Source organism: Leucopleurus acutus, assembly GCF_964270905.1.
Source record: "Leucopleurus acutus genome assembly, chromosome: 8".
Lineage (NCBI taxonomy): Eukaryota > Metazoa > Chordata > Mammalia > Artiodactyla > Delphinidae > Leucopleurus > Leucopleurus acutus.
The window spans coordinates 94,012,319-94,029,055 of NC_139151.1; the positions used below are offsets into that span (position 1 = coordinate 94,012,319).

The 16,737-nt window shown below is 55.8% G+C and overlaps 1 protein-coding gene across 1 annotated transcript in view; it reads right to left on the reverse strand.

The window, feature by feature from the left end:
• Positions 1-16,376, reverse strand: part of ALX4 (ALX homeobox 4) — a gene marked incomplete at both ends in the record, with an annotated part of 40,007 nt that extends 23,631 nt beyond the window's left edge. The window contains one exon of the mRNA XM_082843936.1: positions 15,926-16,376. Coding sequence (XP_082700062.1) covers positions 15,926-16,376 — 451 coding nt within the window. The remainder of the gene's footprint in view (positions 1-15,925) is intronic.
• Positions 16,377-16,737: the final 361 nt, after the last annotated feature.

Here is a 16,737-nt window from a genome sequence, read left to right on the forward strand (position 1 = left end):
TCTCAATGAAGTCAAGTGCAAGAATGCACATCTCTGCCTGATACACAGCACACGCTCTATCAACGGGAATCCCCCACGATAGCTTAATACCCTTAATATTTGGAGGCAAGGTAGGCCAGGGCAGCTGCAAGAGCGAAGCAAAGTCAGTCACTCAGGCTGCAGTGTCTCATCCTTCCCCGCCCCCCGCCCCAGGTGTACTCTTTTAAGCTCAAGTTTCCCCAGCTCCAGCTGCCCAGAACATGCCACAAACCCCTGTCCCAAGTAGCCCCCCACCCAGTCCCCTTCCAATCAGGGCCCATTTTACATACATATAACAAAGACGATAAATGGGGTGAAATATTTGACACAATTTTGTTTATCATTTGTTACATACGTATTTAAAACTGCTAGTTGATGTTAAAGAAAGGCCCTTCCATAAATACTTTTTAACCTGTTAGGTTGCAACTTGAAGCTATAGCCACGAAATGAGAATTGTAATTTTTTTTTTTTTTTTTTTTTTTTTTGCGGTACGCGGGCCTCTCACTGTTGTGGCCTCTCCCGTTGCGGAGCAACAGGCTCCGGACGCGCAGGCTCAGCGGCCATGGCTCACGGGCCCAGCCGCTCCACGGCATGTGGGATCTTCACGGGCCGGGGCACGAACCCGCGTCCCCTGCCTCGGCAGGCGGACTCTCAACCACTGCGCCACCAGGGAAGCCCGAGAATTATAATTGTAATCACTGCATTGAAGACAGTGTGGCTTACAAACCAGTTGACAAAGGTCAGAGCAGTCGTGAGCTCCTTATAGAAACCCCACTCCCACGTACACTCTGGGAGCATCTGGACCACTTTCCTATGGAGGTACCCCAATATTTAACGGCTCCGGAAGAATTCTCTCTGTGGGAGCATCTGCTGCCCTCTAACCATCATACCACCCGAAAGCTCTCTGGGGGTGGGGAGTGGAGAGACGGACCGTTCCAGAAAGGTAACCGATGCCACCACCACTGCAGCTGTCATTTAGAAACCAACTTCGGTGATTCGGGACTATGTTGGGGTCCCTTCTGCCCAGCGAACCCCAGGTCACCTTTCCAGGCCCGAGTCTATGATCACTTCCTCTTTGGGGATTTCCTGCCATGCCCTCCTCGGAACTCCCCTATTGGCCCCTAATAATTAGATTACTTTTCACAAAGCATTGCAAGTGTGGATGCATGACAGCCTCCACCATTATACAGTATCTTCATCATGGACAGGGAAAACATCTTATCAAGCTCTGGTCCCCACATCTGGCACCCAACAAACACCCTCTGAATTAGATGAATCTCGTTAAGCAACTAAATGTCTCAGCCTGCAGAATGACCACGTCGGCCTAGAGAGAATTTTTTTTTCCCCACCAAAATCAAGTGTTTTCTTCCTCCAGATGTGTTCATGCTGCGTTCATAACCTAAAGAATCATTTACAAGCCAAAAAAGCAAGAAGATGTTTCTCTCCTTGGACAAGAAGGGAAAAATAATGGCTGAATTAATTGTGAGGCTGCTAGTTAAAGTTTTCTGAGGTTGATAAGGCTGGATAAGATTATTCAATCTTGACTTAACAAAATTCCATCTTTAAAATTATAAAATAGTTAAAAATTCAAAATCTCTAGAACAAAATTATACCTAAGCTGTTAGAGTTTCCATCTAAATGGCTGGGATTTGGAGTAGGTGGGGTCCAAGTGTTTTGCCCATCACGTGTCATAAGTATAAACAATGTTCAATAGTCCAATATTTGCAACAAACATGTTGGTGAAGAATGATTCTTCCATTGCCTTCTGCTCATCCGGACTGAACAAAATGTCAAATATGTCTCTGCTTTAAAGTGTACGGTGTGTACCTTCTACCAAGAAAACCTCAGTGGATATGTGATGAGTACATCTCTTTTCAGGACTCTGTTAGTACTTCTCAGGGAAATGAATCATCCCATGAAACAGTGAGAATGTACTTTGTGTAGCACAAAAGTGGCTTCGTGTAATCTCCTCTGAGGGGCTAAGTCCTGTACAGTTTATTAGGTAAAGCCCGGCCCTGGCTGTCCACCTGCCTGGGCTCAGGCAGTGTTTCTCCAAGGCGGCCCCTGATCCCTGGTGCAGAGCTGATGCTGAGCGAACAAGGAGGCTGGTCCACGAGCAGTCAGTTACCGTGAGTTTAGGGAAGGGGAGCCTAAACTCCCCGGCAGCCTGGGGAGATGTGGCCTGAAGGGTCTGAGGGGCCCGGGGGTACCCTTCTCCCGTCCTTGATCCCTCCTGACCCCATGCTAGGCAGACAGCCGGCCTACACCCCTTTCATCACTCATCCGTATTTTAAAACATTTTGTCAACCACACAGTGTGGACTCAGTAATAAATTGCTCATTTTCCAATTTTATGCTTTCAACTCAACCATAACCCTTTGTCGAAGTTTCCGGCTTCACCTACTCGAAGTTCCAGCAAAATCCTATCAAAAATAACAGCTACTATTTATTGAGTACTTACTCTGTTCCAGGAACTGTTTTAAGCTCTTTACCTATATCATCTTACTTAATCCTCACAATATTATTCATATACCCACTCTACAGATAAGGAAATTGAGGCAAAGAGGTCAACTAATTTGCCCAAGGTCACTCAGCTAGACAGGCTGAAATCTGTTCCCAGGTCCTGGCTACACTGGCCTCACCGAATCCAAGGCATCGGAAGCTTCAGGCAGCCTGTGCAGCTGAATTGTAGGATGAACCCAGTTTCTACAAGATTCCAAGAACATTAGACACTGTGCCTGTTACTTGCCTTTGGGCACCTGGCTTGGAGTCTAGGCCTCTGTTTATTCAACTGGGCTGGGGGATTCCAAGGCAGGAAGCACCGGCCTCACAAGAGCCCCCTTTGGGGCTCCCACTGCTCCACCGGCAGTGATAGTGGGGGGCAGAGCCCCCCTCGCCTTTGGTCACCTACCAGGGGTGTAGAATACTATCTAGTCCCTGGCTGAGCCACTCACTGGACAGCACTTGGGATGGAGGGCAGAGGACAGGGGGCAGCAAATGCCTCTTATGAGAATCAAATAGAAAATCTTCAAGATATTCACAGGGCCAACAGTACAGAGCAGGGGGGCGTGCACAGGGGACCTCCCTCCTAGAGCTCCTCCCAGCTCCATGGGGAAAGCGCTCTGGGATCACCTTACCAAAAGGAGTAGTCTCAGATTTGGTCCTCTCAGGAGGCGGTGTAGGGACCCTGAGCGCACAGGAGAATTTCCCCCAAGGCCATGTCCTCACAGGAGGGTCAGCTGGAGGACATGGGGGCTCCCAAACAGCAAGGGGCCTACTCAGAGGCGGAGGTCGTGGCTCTGGCACCCTCACCACTAGCTCTGCCCACCACCCCTTCTCACCAGCTCTGCTTCCTGGAAAACAAGTGTGTCCCGGAGCTGAATCTCTTTGGCTGGTCAGGCTCTGGCCTGGAGGCGAGGGACTGAACAGGATGACTTAATGCGGTTCCCCATATTCTGCAACTCTGGACCTTCATCTCAGAAGGCCATGCCGGGGACAGACCAACTGTACAGAATAGAAAGCCTAGAAGTAAACTCTCAAACTTATGGTCAATTGATTTTCCACAAAGCTGCGAAGACCATTCAATGGGGAAAGGACAGTCTTTTCAACAAATGATACTAGGAAAACTGGATATCCACATGCAAAAGAATAAAGTTTGACCCTTATCTTACACCATCTACAAAAACTAACTTAACGTGGATCAAAGACCTAAACTTAAGAGCTAAAGCTATAAAGCTCTTAGAAGAAAACATAAGGGAAATTCTTCCTGGCATTGGAGTTAACGATGATTTCTTGGATATGACAATGAAAGCACAGGCAACAAAAGAAAAAATGGATAAATTGGATTTCATCAAAATTAAAAACTTTCGTGCATCCAAAGGACACCATCTAGAAAGCGAAAAGACAAGAATGGAGAAAATATTTGCAACTCACATATCTGATAAAGGATTACTATCCAGAATATACACAGAACTCCTACAACTCAACAACGAAAGCCAAACAACTCAGTTCAAAAATGGGCACATGAATAGACATTTCTCCAAAGGAGAAAGACAAATGGCCAATAAGACATACAAATGGGGGCTTCCCTGGTGGCGCAGTGGTTGAGAGTCCGCCTGCCGATGCAGGGGACGCGGGTTCGTGCCCTGGTCCGGGAAGGTCCCACATGCCGCAGAGCGGCTGGGCCCGTGAGCCATGGCCGCTGAGCCTGCGCGTCCGGAGCCTGTGCTCCGCAACGGGAGAGGCCACAACAGTGAGAGGCCCGCGTACCGCAAAAAAAAAAAAAAAAAAAAACGATATACAAGTGTCCAAACACAAAAGGACAAATATTGTATAATTCAATTTCTATGAGGTGCCTGGAGTAGGAAAATTCAGAGCCAGAAAGTAGAACAGAGGTTTCCAGGGGCTGGGAAGAGAGGGAGATGGGGAGTTATTGCTTAATGGGCCCATCTGGGATGATGAAAAGGTTCTGGGAATAGTGGTGACGGTTACACAACACTACGAATGTACTCGATGCCAGGGAATTGTTCGTTTAAAATCCTCGAAGTGGTAAATTTTATGTTATGTATATTTTACCACAATAAAAGTTATCCCTAATTAAAATAAAGATTTGAATTTTAAAAGAGGCTACACTAAGCTTGGGGTCTCAGCCTCTCACTGCACTGCTCAGAGGCCTCCAGGGGCTTCCCTGAAGTCTGAATACCTCACCAGAAAGTAAATGGCCCTCTCGGGTTTGCCCCTGTCATTCCTCAGGCAGATTCTTGCCTGTGTCCATCATGCCCCCAGCAAGCCACACACCTGCTCTTTCCCAAACACTCCATGTACTTCCCTGACCTAAGTGCTATCTGCTGAGTCTAGAGTGCTGTTCCCAGCTCGTTCAGTTGGTGAGCTCCTATTCAACCTCCAAGGCCCATCTCAAATGCCCGTACTCACTAAGTTTCAGTCCATTCGCACTTTTCCTGAGGACTCCCATGTCTTCACATTCCCGTGGGCGGGAATCAACTCATTCACTGCCAAGTGCTCCACGCCTGATGACACAGGGGCACAACCCGGCAGGAACTGTTGGATGGGAGGGGGAGCCTTTGGCAGGACACCTCTCACAGCTTTGTTTATGCCCAATACCCTCTCTAAAGAGGCAGGAGGAACTCCATCAGACTCCATCAGAGTCTCCTCCACCTCTCTGATCCGCCTCCCAGAGCGCCTGGCTCACTGCATAGTGGTGGCCACCACCTGCTGAGTGCTGACTCCACCCCAGGCTCAGGTCTAAATGTTTCTTCTCACCTGGGCTGTAAACTCAGGACAGCATCCTGGCCGGAACACAGTGCTGCATCCCTTGAGGGTGTGGAATCTCAGAATCCTGGGGTGGGGCGGGGCTGAGTGGATGGGGTACCCAGGGAGGAACATCTTCCGCCCTGGGGCCGCCCCGCTAGGCAGACAGCAGGAAGAACCAGGAGCCCAGAACTCACTGCAGGGAAGGGGGGAGACCTGAGAGGAGTGCGTGTGGCGGGGGGAGGCGGGCAGAGGGACGCCTATTTGACTAGAGCTGGCCTGGTGGAAGCAGCAAGACCCTAGCTGCGGCCTTGGAGGTGACAGCGAAGGAGAACAGTGGGGGGAAAAGGTGCTCCTCTAACTGCCAGAGGCTGAGAGGACTCCAGGCTTGTGCAAAACGGGGCGACCCAACACTTCCCTACTCCCACTCCCCAGAGGGATCCCTGAGGGAAATAAATTATTTTCCACCAGGGTACAAGAACAAGTTGGGTTCTCATCCAGGCTCAGATTCAAATGGAGGAAGGAAGAGAAGATAGAAAGATTTTTAGAGTTCCTAGCATTTCACATCCTGATTCCTCCCTCCCTCCCTCCCTCCCTCCCTTCCTTCCTTCCCTACCAAATGTTCATTGAGCTCCTGCCATGTAGAGCAAGCCCTTCTCCAGGCTCTGGGAAAAGTTTGAAACAAAACAGACAGAAGCCTCACGGCAGTCTCTCATCCTCCCCAGGAGGAAGGTATTTCCCCATTGTTTGCTCCCAAACAGGGTCCTCAGCTCCACCCTGCCCTGACCAGAGGTTCTGGCACGTTCCTGGGGCCTCGGGGAACTCAAGGAGTAATCCCTCAAAACAGTTATGAGGTCCCGTCGCAGTGCCTGGCCCCGTGTTCTCACCGCAGCGCAGCAGGACACTTGAACAGGGAAGAAGCTGGGCCCAAGGGCAAAGGTCAGGTCTAGACTCCAACCTGCCAGGCACCAAGCCCATCCTTGACCTCCCATGTGCCACTGCATCTGCAGATGGGAAGATGAGAGAAACTCTTTGGGGGCCATATTTGTAAAACCCAGTCTTTCAATCCCATATCATCTGGGATAGGATGAGAGTGACCTCAAATCTAATTAGGGTCATCCCACAAAAGGATGCCGTCTGGGTTCTCAGAGCCCTTGGGCGTCAAGTACTTACCTTTGCGCCTCCGAGCTGTCCCACCTTGGGCAAGTTACTCATCTTCTACGAGTCTGCTTTCATCCTTGAAATAGGGATGATAATAGGGTCTCTCTCTCAGGGCTGAGATGGGGATTCTGTGAAATCACACCCAGGAAGCACACTGGCACAGGCAGGAGTGCTCAGGAAACATGAGCTGTCACACGGGGTCCTCAGCAGCAGAGGCCTTACTTGCCAACTCTAACCTCCTTTTGCCTCACACTCCATCAGCCTCACTTCCTCGCTGTCCCTGTCCTGAGGCAGGGCGTCAGGCAAGACCGCCAGACTCTTCCTGTTTGGCAGGCTGGACCGAGGAACCTCTTGGTACAACGAGGCCTGAAGAGCGCAGAACCCCAGGGCCTCAGAAATCAACTAGCCCCAGGCAGGGGGTTTCAGATGGGAGAGCGAGGCCCTGAAAGCAGATCTGTGCATAGAACCGTGGGCATCCTTGTCTACTCTGCCCTTCGATGAGCTCGCTCCTTGAAGGGGGGCCGCGGAGCCATCCCAGCTCAGTGCTGGGGTGTGAGCCAGGCGTCAACCCATGTGGCTGAGTGGTGGGGCTGCAGACAAGGCCAGGGAGACCCCTGGATATCAGGGAGGCCCACAAAACTAGGAGGCACCAAAGTTCTGAAACCTGATCGGAACCCTGCCCCCCCCCCATTCAAAATACCTTAGTACGCGCAAGATGACTAAGGGGGTGGGGCCCTTAGTCCTCCCAGGTGGAGAACATGACCTTGCAGGATGGACCTGCAGGCACACTACCTCTCTGCATCCTCACACTCCCTTCCCACGTAGGTAGGGCAGGCCCAAACAGATCCCCTTTTGCAAATGAAGAAACTGAGTGGAACGGGAGATAAGGGGACTGTTCCAAAGGCACAGGGCCATTTCCAGGGAAAAGCCAATACTTGAACCCAGATCTCTTGACCTACAGAGAAGGCATGGAGGGGGAAAAGGAGAAAAGAGAGAAGTTGCCAGCTTTTCAGCCAGCAGAGGAGATCCAGCTGGTCTGTGGCAACTCCCAACTTCCCTCAACCTCTCTGAGCCCTCACCTTCCTGGGCGAGGTTCCGCCCACCAGGGGGAGTGGGGTGAGCCAAGCTGCCCCTCTCTGCCCAGCCTGAATCTGGGCTTCCCCTTCCCAGCACCGCCCCTGTGAACTGCAAAGAGCCAAGTCACTAGTCTGTCTTCTGAAGGCAGGACTTCTGAACCTGTAGACAGGGGCTGCGTCCAGGGCTTCACAGAATCCCCCGTGAGGCCTGGCACAGGGACAGGCAAAGTCTGGTGAGCAACTGGAATTAGGCATTTCAGTCCCCTTCCCTGTGAAACAGGGCATTTGGGACCGGGTGGGGCACCCACCCTGACACCATGACCCATCACGTTGGAGGGCTGAGTACCAGGCTTCTAGACCCAACCGATGTCCGCAGCCTGGCAGATGGTCAAGCTCAGAGGAGGAAGTCGGTCATGTGGCCTCAGCTAACCCCCCTTGGGCTCTCACTGCATGGTTTCCATGCACTTAGGAAAGAAAACCTGGTTTAGGGAGCCCAGCAGAGAGCAGAAGTCCTTGCCCCACTGGGTCACATTCGGGATGAGTTCCTGCAATCCCACCGGGTGCTCTTCTGTTGCCCCGGCAACCCCAGGAGCTCACGGTGAAGCCCACCTTATTTCTGAAGGAGGAGGAGACTGCAAACATCTACCCTGTTTGATGCACAGACTGCGGCTTACTGGATGGGTTACAGCGAAGGGAGACAGTGGGCGGGGCCGGGGGGGCGGATACTCCCCAACTCCTTCTTCCCCTGCCCCCAGCAGTGGTTCCCCCCTTCCCACTGGTCTGTGGGGATCCACTTCTCTTTAGGCCTCAGTTTGCTCATCTGTTAAATGAGATCTGCAGTGTGCATAAAGATGGTGCGGACTCTTCCACAGCTAGCCCCACAGGACCGCGGGCACATTCAAGAGCTGGAGGTAGGAGGAGGCCCCGCTGCAGTGTGGGTGGGCTGGGTGAGGGCCCCAGGAAGACGCTTGGGCTCGCCCCAGCCCCAGCTGGCCACAGGGGGACTCTGCCTGCCACTCGGTGAGTCAGCCTCCCTGAGAAGCCGCGACCAGCGACAGAGAAGGCCACGGGCCATGACACACAGGCTCTTCGTCACCGCCTCCTGGCCCGAGACTCTGGTGGCAGAGCCTACAACACGCGCGGTCCCCAGGGCGTGCGTAGAGGGGAGGGGTGTCCGGGATTTGCACAGGTGCTCACCCTCGCCCGCACACGGCTCACCTACACTGGCTGCACCCTCGGAAACTCTGGGGGACGCATGCCTTCCATATAGGAGCGCACACAAATTAGTATGCACGGTCCCCTGCATCACCCTGGGAGCAGGACCGGACCGATGAGTATGGGCGGGGCACACTGCTCCGCATTCACGATGGACATGCGCTCACACAAACCCCCAGGCCTCCACCCACACCAGCCAAGGTACTGGGAAATGCTCACGGGGCACTTAACCACACTCCGGCAACACTCCAAATGAGACACCACTTCTTCATTCATCCTTCCAGCCAGGAAACATTTCCTACGCCCAAATGTATATACCTGGAAGGACAGAAGGTATAGGATAGCAGGGAGCCGCTCGCTGGGTGTGTTCTAGGAGGTCTGGCACATGGTAGGTGATCAGTAAATGCCAAGATAGGGGAGATGGGTGCAGACAGGGGACAGGAGTAGTGGAGGGGCCAGGAACCCCTGAGCCCCCGACTTGAGCCTGGTCACTCGTGAGCAAAAAGACACCCGCCCCTCTCCCCTCTCCATAGTGAAGCCCTAGCTTGGATGGAATCTAGAGCCTGCATTCAACTTCCGATGCTCTAGGACCGCCTGCCCACCTGACCTGGAACTGCTGCCTACTTGGCACCTGCGCCCCTTAGCACACCCCAGGAAACCCTCAGGACATGTTTCCACTTCCAGGAAAGCCTTTCCCGGCACACTCAACCCCGATTTCTCCTGTACAAAAAAAAAAAAAAAAAAAAAAAAAAATGTATGTAAGGGTGACGAGGGCAGGGAAACAGGGTGAGGGGGGTCCAAACTGGTACCAGCACAGTAACCCCAGCTGTGGTTACCAGCACAGTAACCCCAGCACAGAGGGCCTTTGGAAATCGTCCAGACTCCTGCATTTCACAGAACTAAAATTCGGACCTAAAAGGGAAAGGGAAAGGGGAGGGATTTTCCCAAGGCCATGCAGGGAGTAGAGAACACCGTGGTGGAGACCCGCCGCCACCTCAACCCAGAATGTGTGCCCTGCCTTGCACGGGTGCCAAGCTGGACCTTGCGCCCGGCCCAGACCCTCCACAGCCTCTCAATCTTCTCCGCCGTGGCCCTTGGAGAGCTCGGAGAACCTGCTGCTCTGCCCCGACCTGGGTCCCTAGCAGTCCATCTGCGAGGTGCTTGGGGCTGACGCCCAGGCTTCGGGACCCCCAGTTTGGAAGCAGAATCCGCTCTGAGACAATCTGCTTTAAGAATCCGATGAAACGCACGCCGGCTTCTTCTCTTTCTCCAAAGCGCAGTGTCGCCCGCACCCAGCAGCCCCGATCCTGTGGTCCCCAGTACACGCGGCGTGGTCCTCGGGAAAGACAGGTACTTGGCAGGCAAGTACCTTTCAGCGCCCCATCTACCCGCCGGTATCTCCCAGTAACCCTCCTCTCCTCACGCGCATTGTCCCTTCTAGCTGCCCGAAACTGCCCGCTGCTCAGAATCGCCACCCATTCCCCAGCCTTTCGCTGCTCTGAGCATCCTCTTTGCGTATCTCTTTTCCTCTCTACTGAGCCTCAACTCCCCTTCCACCGCTCCCTCTCTTCCTTGGTGCTGCTGGTCTGGGGTGGGATGGGGTAGAGAAGAGGGTCAGTGGCAGAATGCACTGGAGATGGGCGGGTGCGTTTGGAGCTCCCGCGACACCTCCCTGGACACACTGGAGGCTTCTGTCGCACCACTGAGCTCAGCCTTTGTAGGGAGACCAGCTTCCAGGCAGCATGGCATTAGCCGCCCCGGGCTACCCCGCACCCCTGTACTGGGTGAAGAAGGAGCATCTTGAATGGAGTTGGGGGTGTTGCCGCCCATCTGCACATGTGTAGGCTAGGGAAGATGGCACAGGGCTGCACCTCTGGATGGAAGGTCCCTGGGGGCCACCAGTAACTCTGATCTCAGAAGCACCAGCCTACAGCTGGGAGGCTTTGGTGGCCGCACAGAAGTGCCGCCTCTTTCTCCAGAAAAGCCCTGTTTTGAAAAAAGGGCCTCTTCTCACTGTCCAGTCTGAACAGAAGGCTGGCCCGTGGCACCCACAGCTCCGGAGCAAAGGGCGAGGGTGGGGCAGTGTCTTTCACTCTAAACTTGCTGGGGGATAATCAGCCCATAGCTGAGTCCCCCCGTCTTGGTTTTCGAATCTGACGACCTGCCTTGTCGCCTCAACAACGCCTGGCAAGCCCCGTAGCTGCGGGAGCACGTGGCCAGGTGGCACCTGGCAGGCGAGGTCCCGATGCAGAGCCTCGATCTCACCGCCTCACCCAAAACAGTGCCTGTTCCTAGGTCCTTCGGTTTCCTGGGGGCGGGGGGAGCTGAGGCTGCGGGTGCTGAGAGTTCTCTCCAGCCAAGCGTGCTCTCGCATCCGGCCCCCAACTCCCCTCTCCTTGCAGTGAAAGGCACACCCACTCCAGCTCAGCCTCCCCATTCTCCATCCCAGGCCCTCGGAGCCTCGCGGGCGCCCGACAGTTTTCACATTCTTTCCCTGCCTGCTGCTCCGGGCACCCTGGTCCAGGGGTCGGCGGAGAAGCCCGAACCCCACACAGACCCCGGGACTCCAGCCTCCTTTCACACCAACATGCAAAGGCCCTTACATTTCCATTTCATATTTCAGTTTGCCACCAAAACAAAGCCGAGGGCAGACTTGCGGGAAGAGAGAAAGGAGCTGAGGCCAAGGTGAAAAGGTATGCCCACGGAAAAGAGCGCCCGGCTGCTTTCTGAAACGAAGGTTCTCGGGGACTACGGCCAAAATTTATGTACGGTACATTTAACTTGTTTTCCTGTTGTGGCCCCTCTTTGCAGCGGGCAACACTCGGGGCTTCGGCGACTTCATGAGAGCCTTGCGCAGCAAGGTTCCCGGCGCAGCCCCTAGTTCCCTCGAAGAGTAGGGACCGCGCAAATCCGGGAGTACAAGGTCAGCCCACTCAAGAAACGCCGCTATCGCGAACAGGGGGCGCGCGGGGGGGGGGCGGGGGGGAGGGCAGGCTCTCTGGCTTCCCTGAAGTCTCTTCTGAAATTTCCTTACAACAATTTAAAAAAAAATCCCCCCACCCAAAGTTTTCGTTTACAGATACAGTACGTAAATGGTCTGTGTCTTGATCCAAGTGGTCGTTATACAGCGAACACGTACATAACAATTTTTCAAACTTTCCACTTAACTGTGTACTTCACTGTATATAGATTATAATAAAGAAAACTTCGTGCGCATCGACTGATTTAAAATAATACTAGACCTTTAATCCAGGCCTTCTGTTTTTCTATTTAAGATTGTATGTGTTTAGCCTGGACTGTTAGAGCAGACTGGAGCTTATAGAAATGAACAAAGTAAAAAATAAAAAGCATCTTTCTTCCTCTCCTCCCCCACCCCCAAAACTGACCGGGGGTCGACGTCACAGCTCCCAGGCTTGAGTTTTCCCTCCAACATCCCACAATCACCCACGGGCTCTTACGGCTAATGTGCAAGCCTCGGTTTCTCGCTGTCTTTTTTTGGGGGGGTGTCTCTCTTACACAAAACACACCCCGGTTCTTTGAGTAAAGTCGATTATGACCCAGGAGGAGTTTACACATTTTGTGGTGTGTGGATTGTGCTGGTGGGAGAAAATAAATATCTCTAGCATTCAAACTCTGCGTCTAATTCGCCAAATCAAGACCAGCCCCTCGGCGGTGCCCCAGGGGTCTCCGGCCCTGCCCTCGTCTCCCAAGACCTCTGCGCTAAGAGCGCTGCCTTCGCGGACGGCTGGATGGGAAGGTAGCAGTGGGCTAGCAACGAAAACCTGCGTGCACCGAATCGAAAGCGAAAGAGAAGGAGGTAGCAGGGCCGTTCTCGGTAGCGTTCCGGGGCGCAACGCCAAGGCCTGGCGGGCCGCGCAAGAGGCGGCTTGGAGAGTCGTCCGCGTTGGGAGCGAGGTGCCGGGGTCCCTACTCCCGCGGCGAGGAGGCTCTTCGCCCGGCTGAGAAACATCGGTCTCCAGCCTGGCGTGTCTCCTGGGGCCCATGCGGCCTAGGATGGGCCAGCGGGCAGGGACTTCGGAAGGCCGAGTGGGAACCCGGAGCCTGACGGGGTCGGGATTGCAACACGCGCGGACACAGTGGGGCTCTTTAGTATAAGCGCGAATGTCTCTGCACCCGGGGGGACCGTGGAGTCACGCGGTTCGTCGCCCTTTTAGTACTGATGGGGAAACGGAGTCGCAGTTAGGGAACGTCTGCAGCCGTGGAAGGCTGCTCACCTCCTCTTTCCCCATCTCCGAGAAGCCCCGCCACTGGAGACCTGAGGCGGCTGTCCTGCCCCAGGCTTTCTCGCCGTGGCCCCAGCACAGCCCCCAAACCCGCACCTTTCCAAGGAGCGCTTGGACCCAAGGACTGGCTCCCTGGGCTGACGTCCCAAAGGAGACCTCGGACCCTCTCCTCCGCTCGGTGCAGTTGCCCAGACGGAGGAACTGGCTTCCTGCCCGGGGGGACCAACAGAGCTGGGAAGGAGGTTGCCAGGTCAAAGCTCCCTTGGGTGGGGGCCGAGATCAGCCGCTGCAAGTCTGGCACCAAAGCCGTGTCTGCCTCTGCCTTTCCCCAAGCTGCTGGGGACATCCGGGGTTTTTGCCTTAGACCCATTTCCCCCGCTCTGGAGTACATGCTCTCACAAGTGTGGGAGACAACCATGTCAATGCGTGTTTCAGTCTCCCTGCTTGCTGGCCATCTAGAGAGCCCGCTCCAGGGGCCCTCCTCCCAGCTGCCTCTACAGAGATCAGAACCTCACCTCTTGGTGCCTCGGTTTCCTCCTCTTGGAACTAATGTGCCTAACTGTTTTTCTACAGGAGCCAGAAATCTCCTCTTGGCCAGAGAAACAGCAGCTGCTAAGAGAAGGGAAAGAACAAGCAGAGCTGTTTGTTGTTTGTGGCTTTGCCCTGAGCAGGGCCTCCATCTCGGGCATCAGGGAAGTGGGGTCCTGTTGGTGTTTCCAGCTGCCTTTTGTCTCAACCTGTAGCTCTTGGCTTTGCCTAGTGCAAGGCCGGGGGCCTGCCCTGTCCTCACAGTTGGGTGCCCACAGGTCCCAACGGCACAGAGGCCGACGGTGGGAACGCGGAGCGGGGGGGGGCTAGACTCCTGCTCTGTGGTGGGGGAACGTTTGCTACCCCATGAGGCCTTACTGTTATCTCCTCGTGATGCAGATGAGGAAACAGGGCTTTAGAGGGATTTCTTACGCTCAGGCCACAGTGTGGGCTGCCCCAGTGGCTACTGCCTGCAGAGGATACATTATGCAGGCTGGCAGTGGGGGCCCAGCAGGGCTCAGAGGCAGTGCTCAGAGGGGTCTAGCTCTTTCCCTTTTCCCTCTGAACCCGAAGACATTTCCAAATGAGAGGTTGAAAGCAGCTCAGGATCTCTCCTTGCCTAATTAACTCAGCCTCCTCAGAAGCCTCACTGGTGAATTTCTCTAACACATGAAAAATCAGTGCGGTGGGAGAGAAAACATGCGAGTCCCCTGGCTCCGCACAGCGAACCTCCACGGGTCCCTCAGTCCTCGACTCGCTCACACCTAACATTCCCAAAGGGCAGGGACCAGGAGGGGCCTGGGTGAGGCCAGGAGGAGGGAGCCTGATCCCCGGGGCTGGCAGGCTGGTGCATGTGGACAGGGCGAGAGCCCCTCTCCGCCTGAGTGTGGAAGGAGCACCTGTGTGGAGCTGTGAGTGTCTGTGATCCGAGTGCCTGATCTCATTCCAACAGGAAGGTGGAGAGGAAGGGTGGAGGAGGTGGGGGAAGCCACCGGACCTCTCTACATCTGCTCAGTCTGTCCTGTGGCTTTGAGAGCGTGTGGCTCTGTGCGAAGCCGCATGAGCGCACTTGGTGTGTGTGTGAGCGCGCTGCTCGTGAGGAAGTGGTTGTGTGTGTGTGTGTAGAGTCCAGGTGTAGTCAAGTGTATGTGTGAACGTTTGTGCGTGTCAACGACCGCTTAGTGGACTAATTCTGAGCCTGTGGGGAGCCAGATAGAGGCTGAGTGTAAGGAAGCGTCTCCCATGCGTTGCTTCCTAAGGTTATCCCAGTCGCCAAGGCCTCCACCATGTCCCACCTCTGTCCCCAGGCCTGGTGTCTCTCCATCGGGCCTGGATCAGTGCAGCCAAAGCCGTTGTCCTGTCAGAACCAGCTCGTTTCCGGGGCCCTGCTGAAGGCCAAGGCCGCAGGGGGAGAGTGTGTACCCAGGGCTCCTAGCCCAGGCGTTTTTCCCTCCCTTCTCAGTTTCTCTCCCTGCCAGCTTGGGGCTCACCAATGCCGATTCTGTGGGAGAGAAGGCCCAGGCTCCTCAGCTGCTCTGGCCTCAGGCCACCCTTCAGAGGCTCTCTCCTCCACTACGGTCGCGGCGCTTCGGGGCCCAGGCCTGCGTCCTGAGGCCGCCTTCAAGGGGGCTTGGAGGTCATTTAGGCCTCAGGTTCCCCGTGGGCCCAAATCAGGACCCAGAGCCTTCCCTCTTGCCCAGCACTGTGCCGCCTGGAACTCTGTTCCAGCCGGTCGGTCCTAAACCATTGTTCCGAGGCCGCCGCCTCTGGGGATCGCCGAAGGAGAAACGCTCGGGAACTCTGGTCGGCCCGCCTGCCCGCCGCGAACCACCTCGACTCAGGTCTTCCGCGGCCTCAGGCGTCTCTGGACCCGCACGCGTGTGGCGCCCCGGTTCCACGGCATCCCGGGCGCGCTCCGCCGACTGCGCTCCAGGCTCCCGGCCGGGCTCCGCACCTGCGACGCTCCCACCTGCGGCGCCGCCCGAGGAGCCCCCTAGCCGGCGAGGAGCGAGGCCTCGGCAGCCCCGGAGCCTAAAGTCCGAGCGCTGCGCTGCGCTGCGACTGTTTCCCGCCGCACGCCTTGAGCCGGTGCGAAGCATCCGCTTCAAAGTCGGCCCGGCGGGCAGCGCAAAGCAAGTGGTTTGGGGGAACGGCGAAGAGGGGAGAAACAGACTCCAGGTTGAGTTTAATAGCCGACGCTCCGCACCCTTCGCCGAGCGATCTGAAGGGGGCAGGAGGTATCCCTTGGTCTCCTCGGAGCGGTCGATCCCCATTTTCCTACCCGAAGTCACACGCAGCTCGGCCCCGCGCCTCCCAGCCCGCCAACTCCTGCCTCCCGCAAGCCGAACGGGTTTTGAAGGTGCCGAAGCCCTGGGTCCTGGGGACCCCAGCCCGAGGGATTCGCACGTGCACTCACCGTAGCAGGGGACCTGCAAGGCCGCGTTGTGGCCGCCGCCGCCTTCCTGGAGTTTGAGGCTGCCGTCCGGGGGCGTCTTGCAGGCGCCTCGCTGCAAGTAGAGATGCGGTTGCTGCGCGGGTGGCTGCGGCGGCGGCTGCGGCTGCGGCGGCGGCGGCTGCGGTGCCGGCGACTGGGGCTGGAACTTGTTAAAGGAGCCCCGCGCTCCGGCGCCACTCTCCAGGGGTGCCGCCAGGTCCTGCTGCCCCGCGCCGTAGCGGGCGCGGCTCTTGGCGTCCCCGAATCCCTGCCCTTTGGCGGCAGCCGACAGGAAAGTTGTGCTGAACTTATCACCGCCGGGGTATGCCCTAAAAGGCGACGAGCCCTCCCGGCTCTGCGACACCGGGCTGTAGTAGGCGTCCATGGCAGCAGCCGGCGACTCGCAGTAAGAGACGCAAGTCTCAGCATTCATGCCTGGCTTGGGCGGGCGACGGGCGGGGGCGCGAGAGAGAGCGCGAGGACGCCACCGCGCGCCTTGGCTGGGAGTTTGGAGAGGCAAGGAGGCGGTGGCTGTGCGCTCCGCGCCGGCCTGCTCGCTCTCCCCCCTCCTCCGCTCCACGCCTCTCTCTCTCTCTCTCTCTCTCTCTCTCTCTCTCTCTCTCTCTCTCTCTCGCTCTCTCTCTCTCCCTCTCTCTCTCTCTCTCTCTCTCTGCTCTCACCCCCTCCTCTCTCTCCCTTCTCCCTCCCCACAGCTGGCCCAGGAAAAGAACCGAGGACTGTAAAAAGATTCAGATGTTTCGGAAAGTTGACCAGATCTCCCAAACCCTCTTACG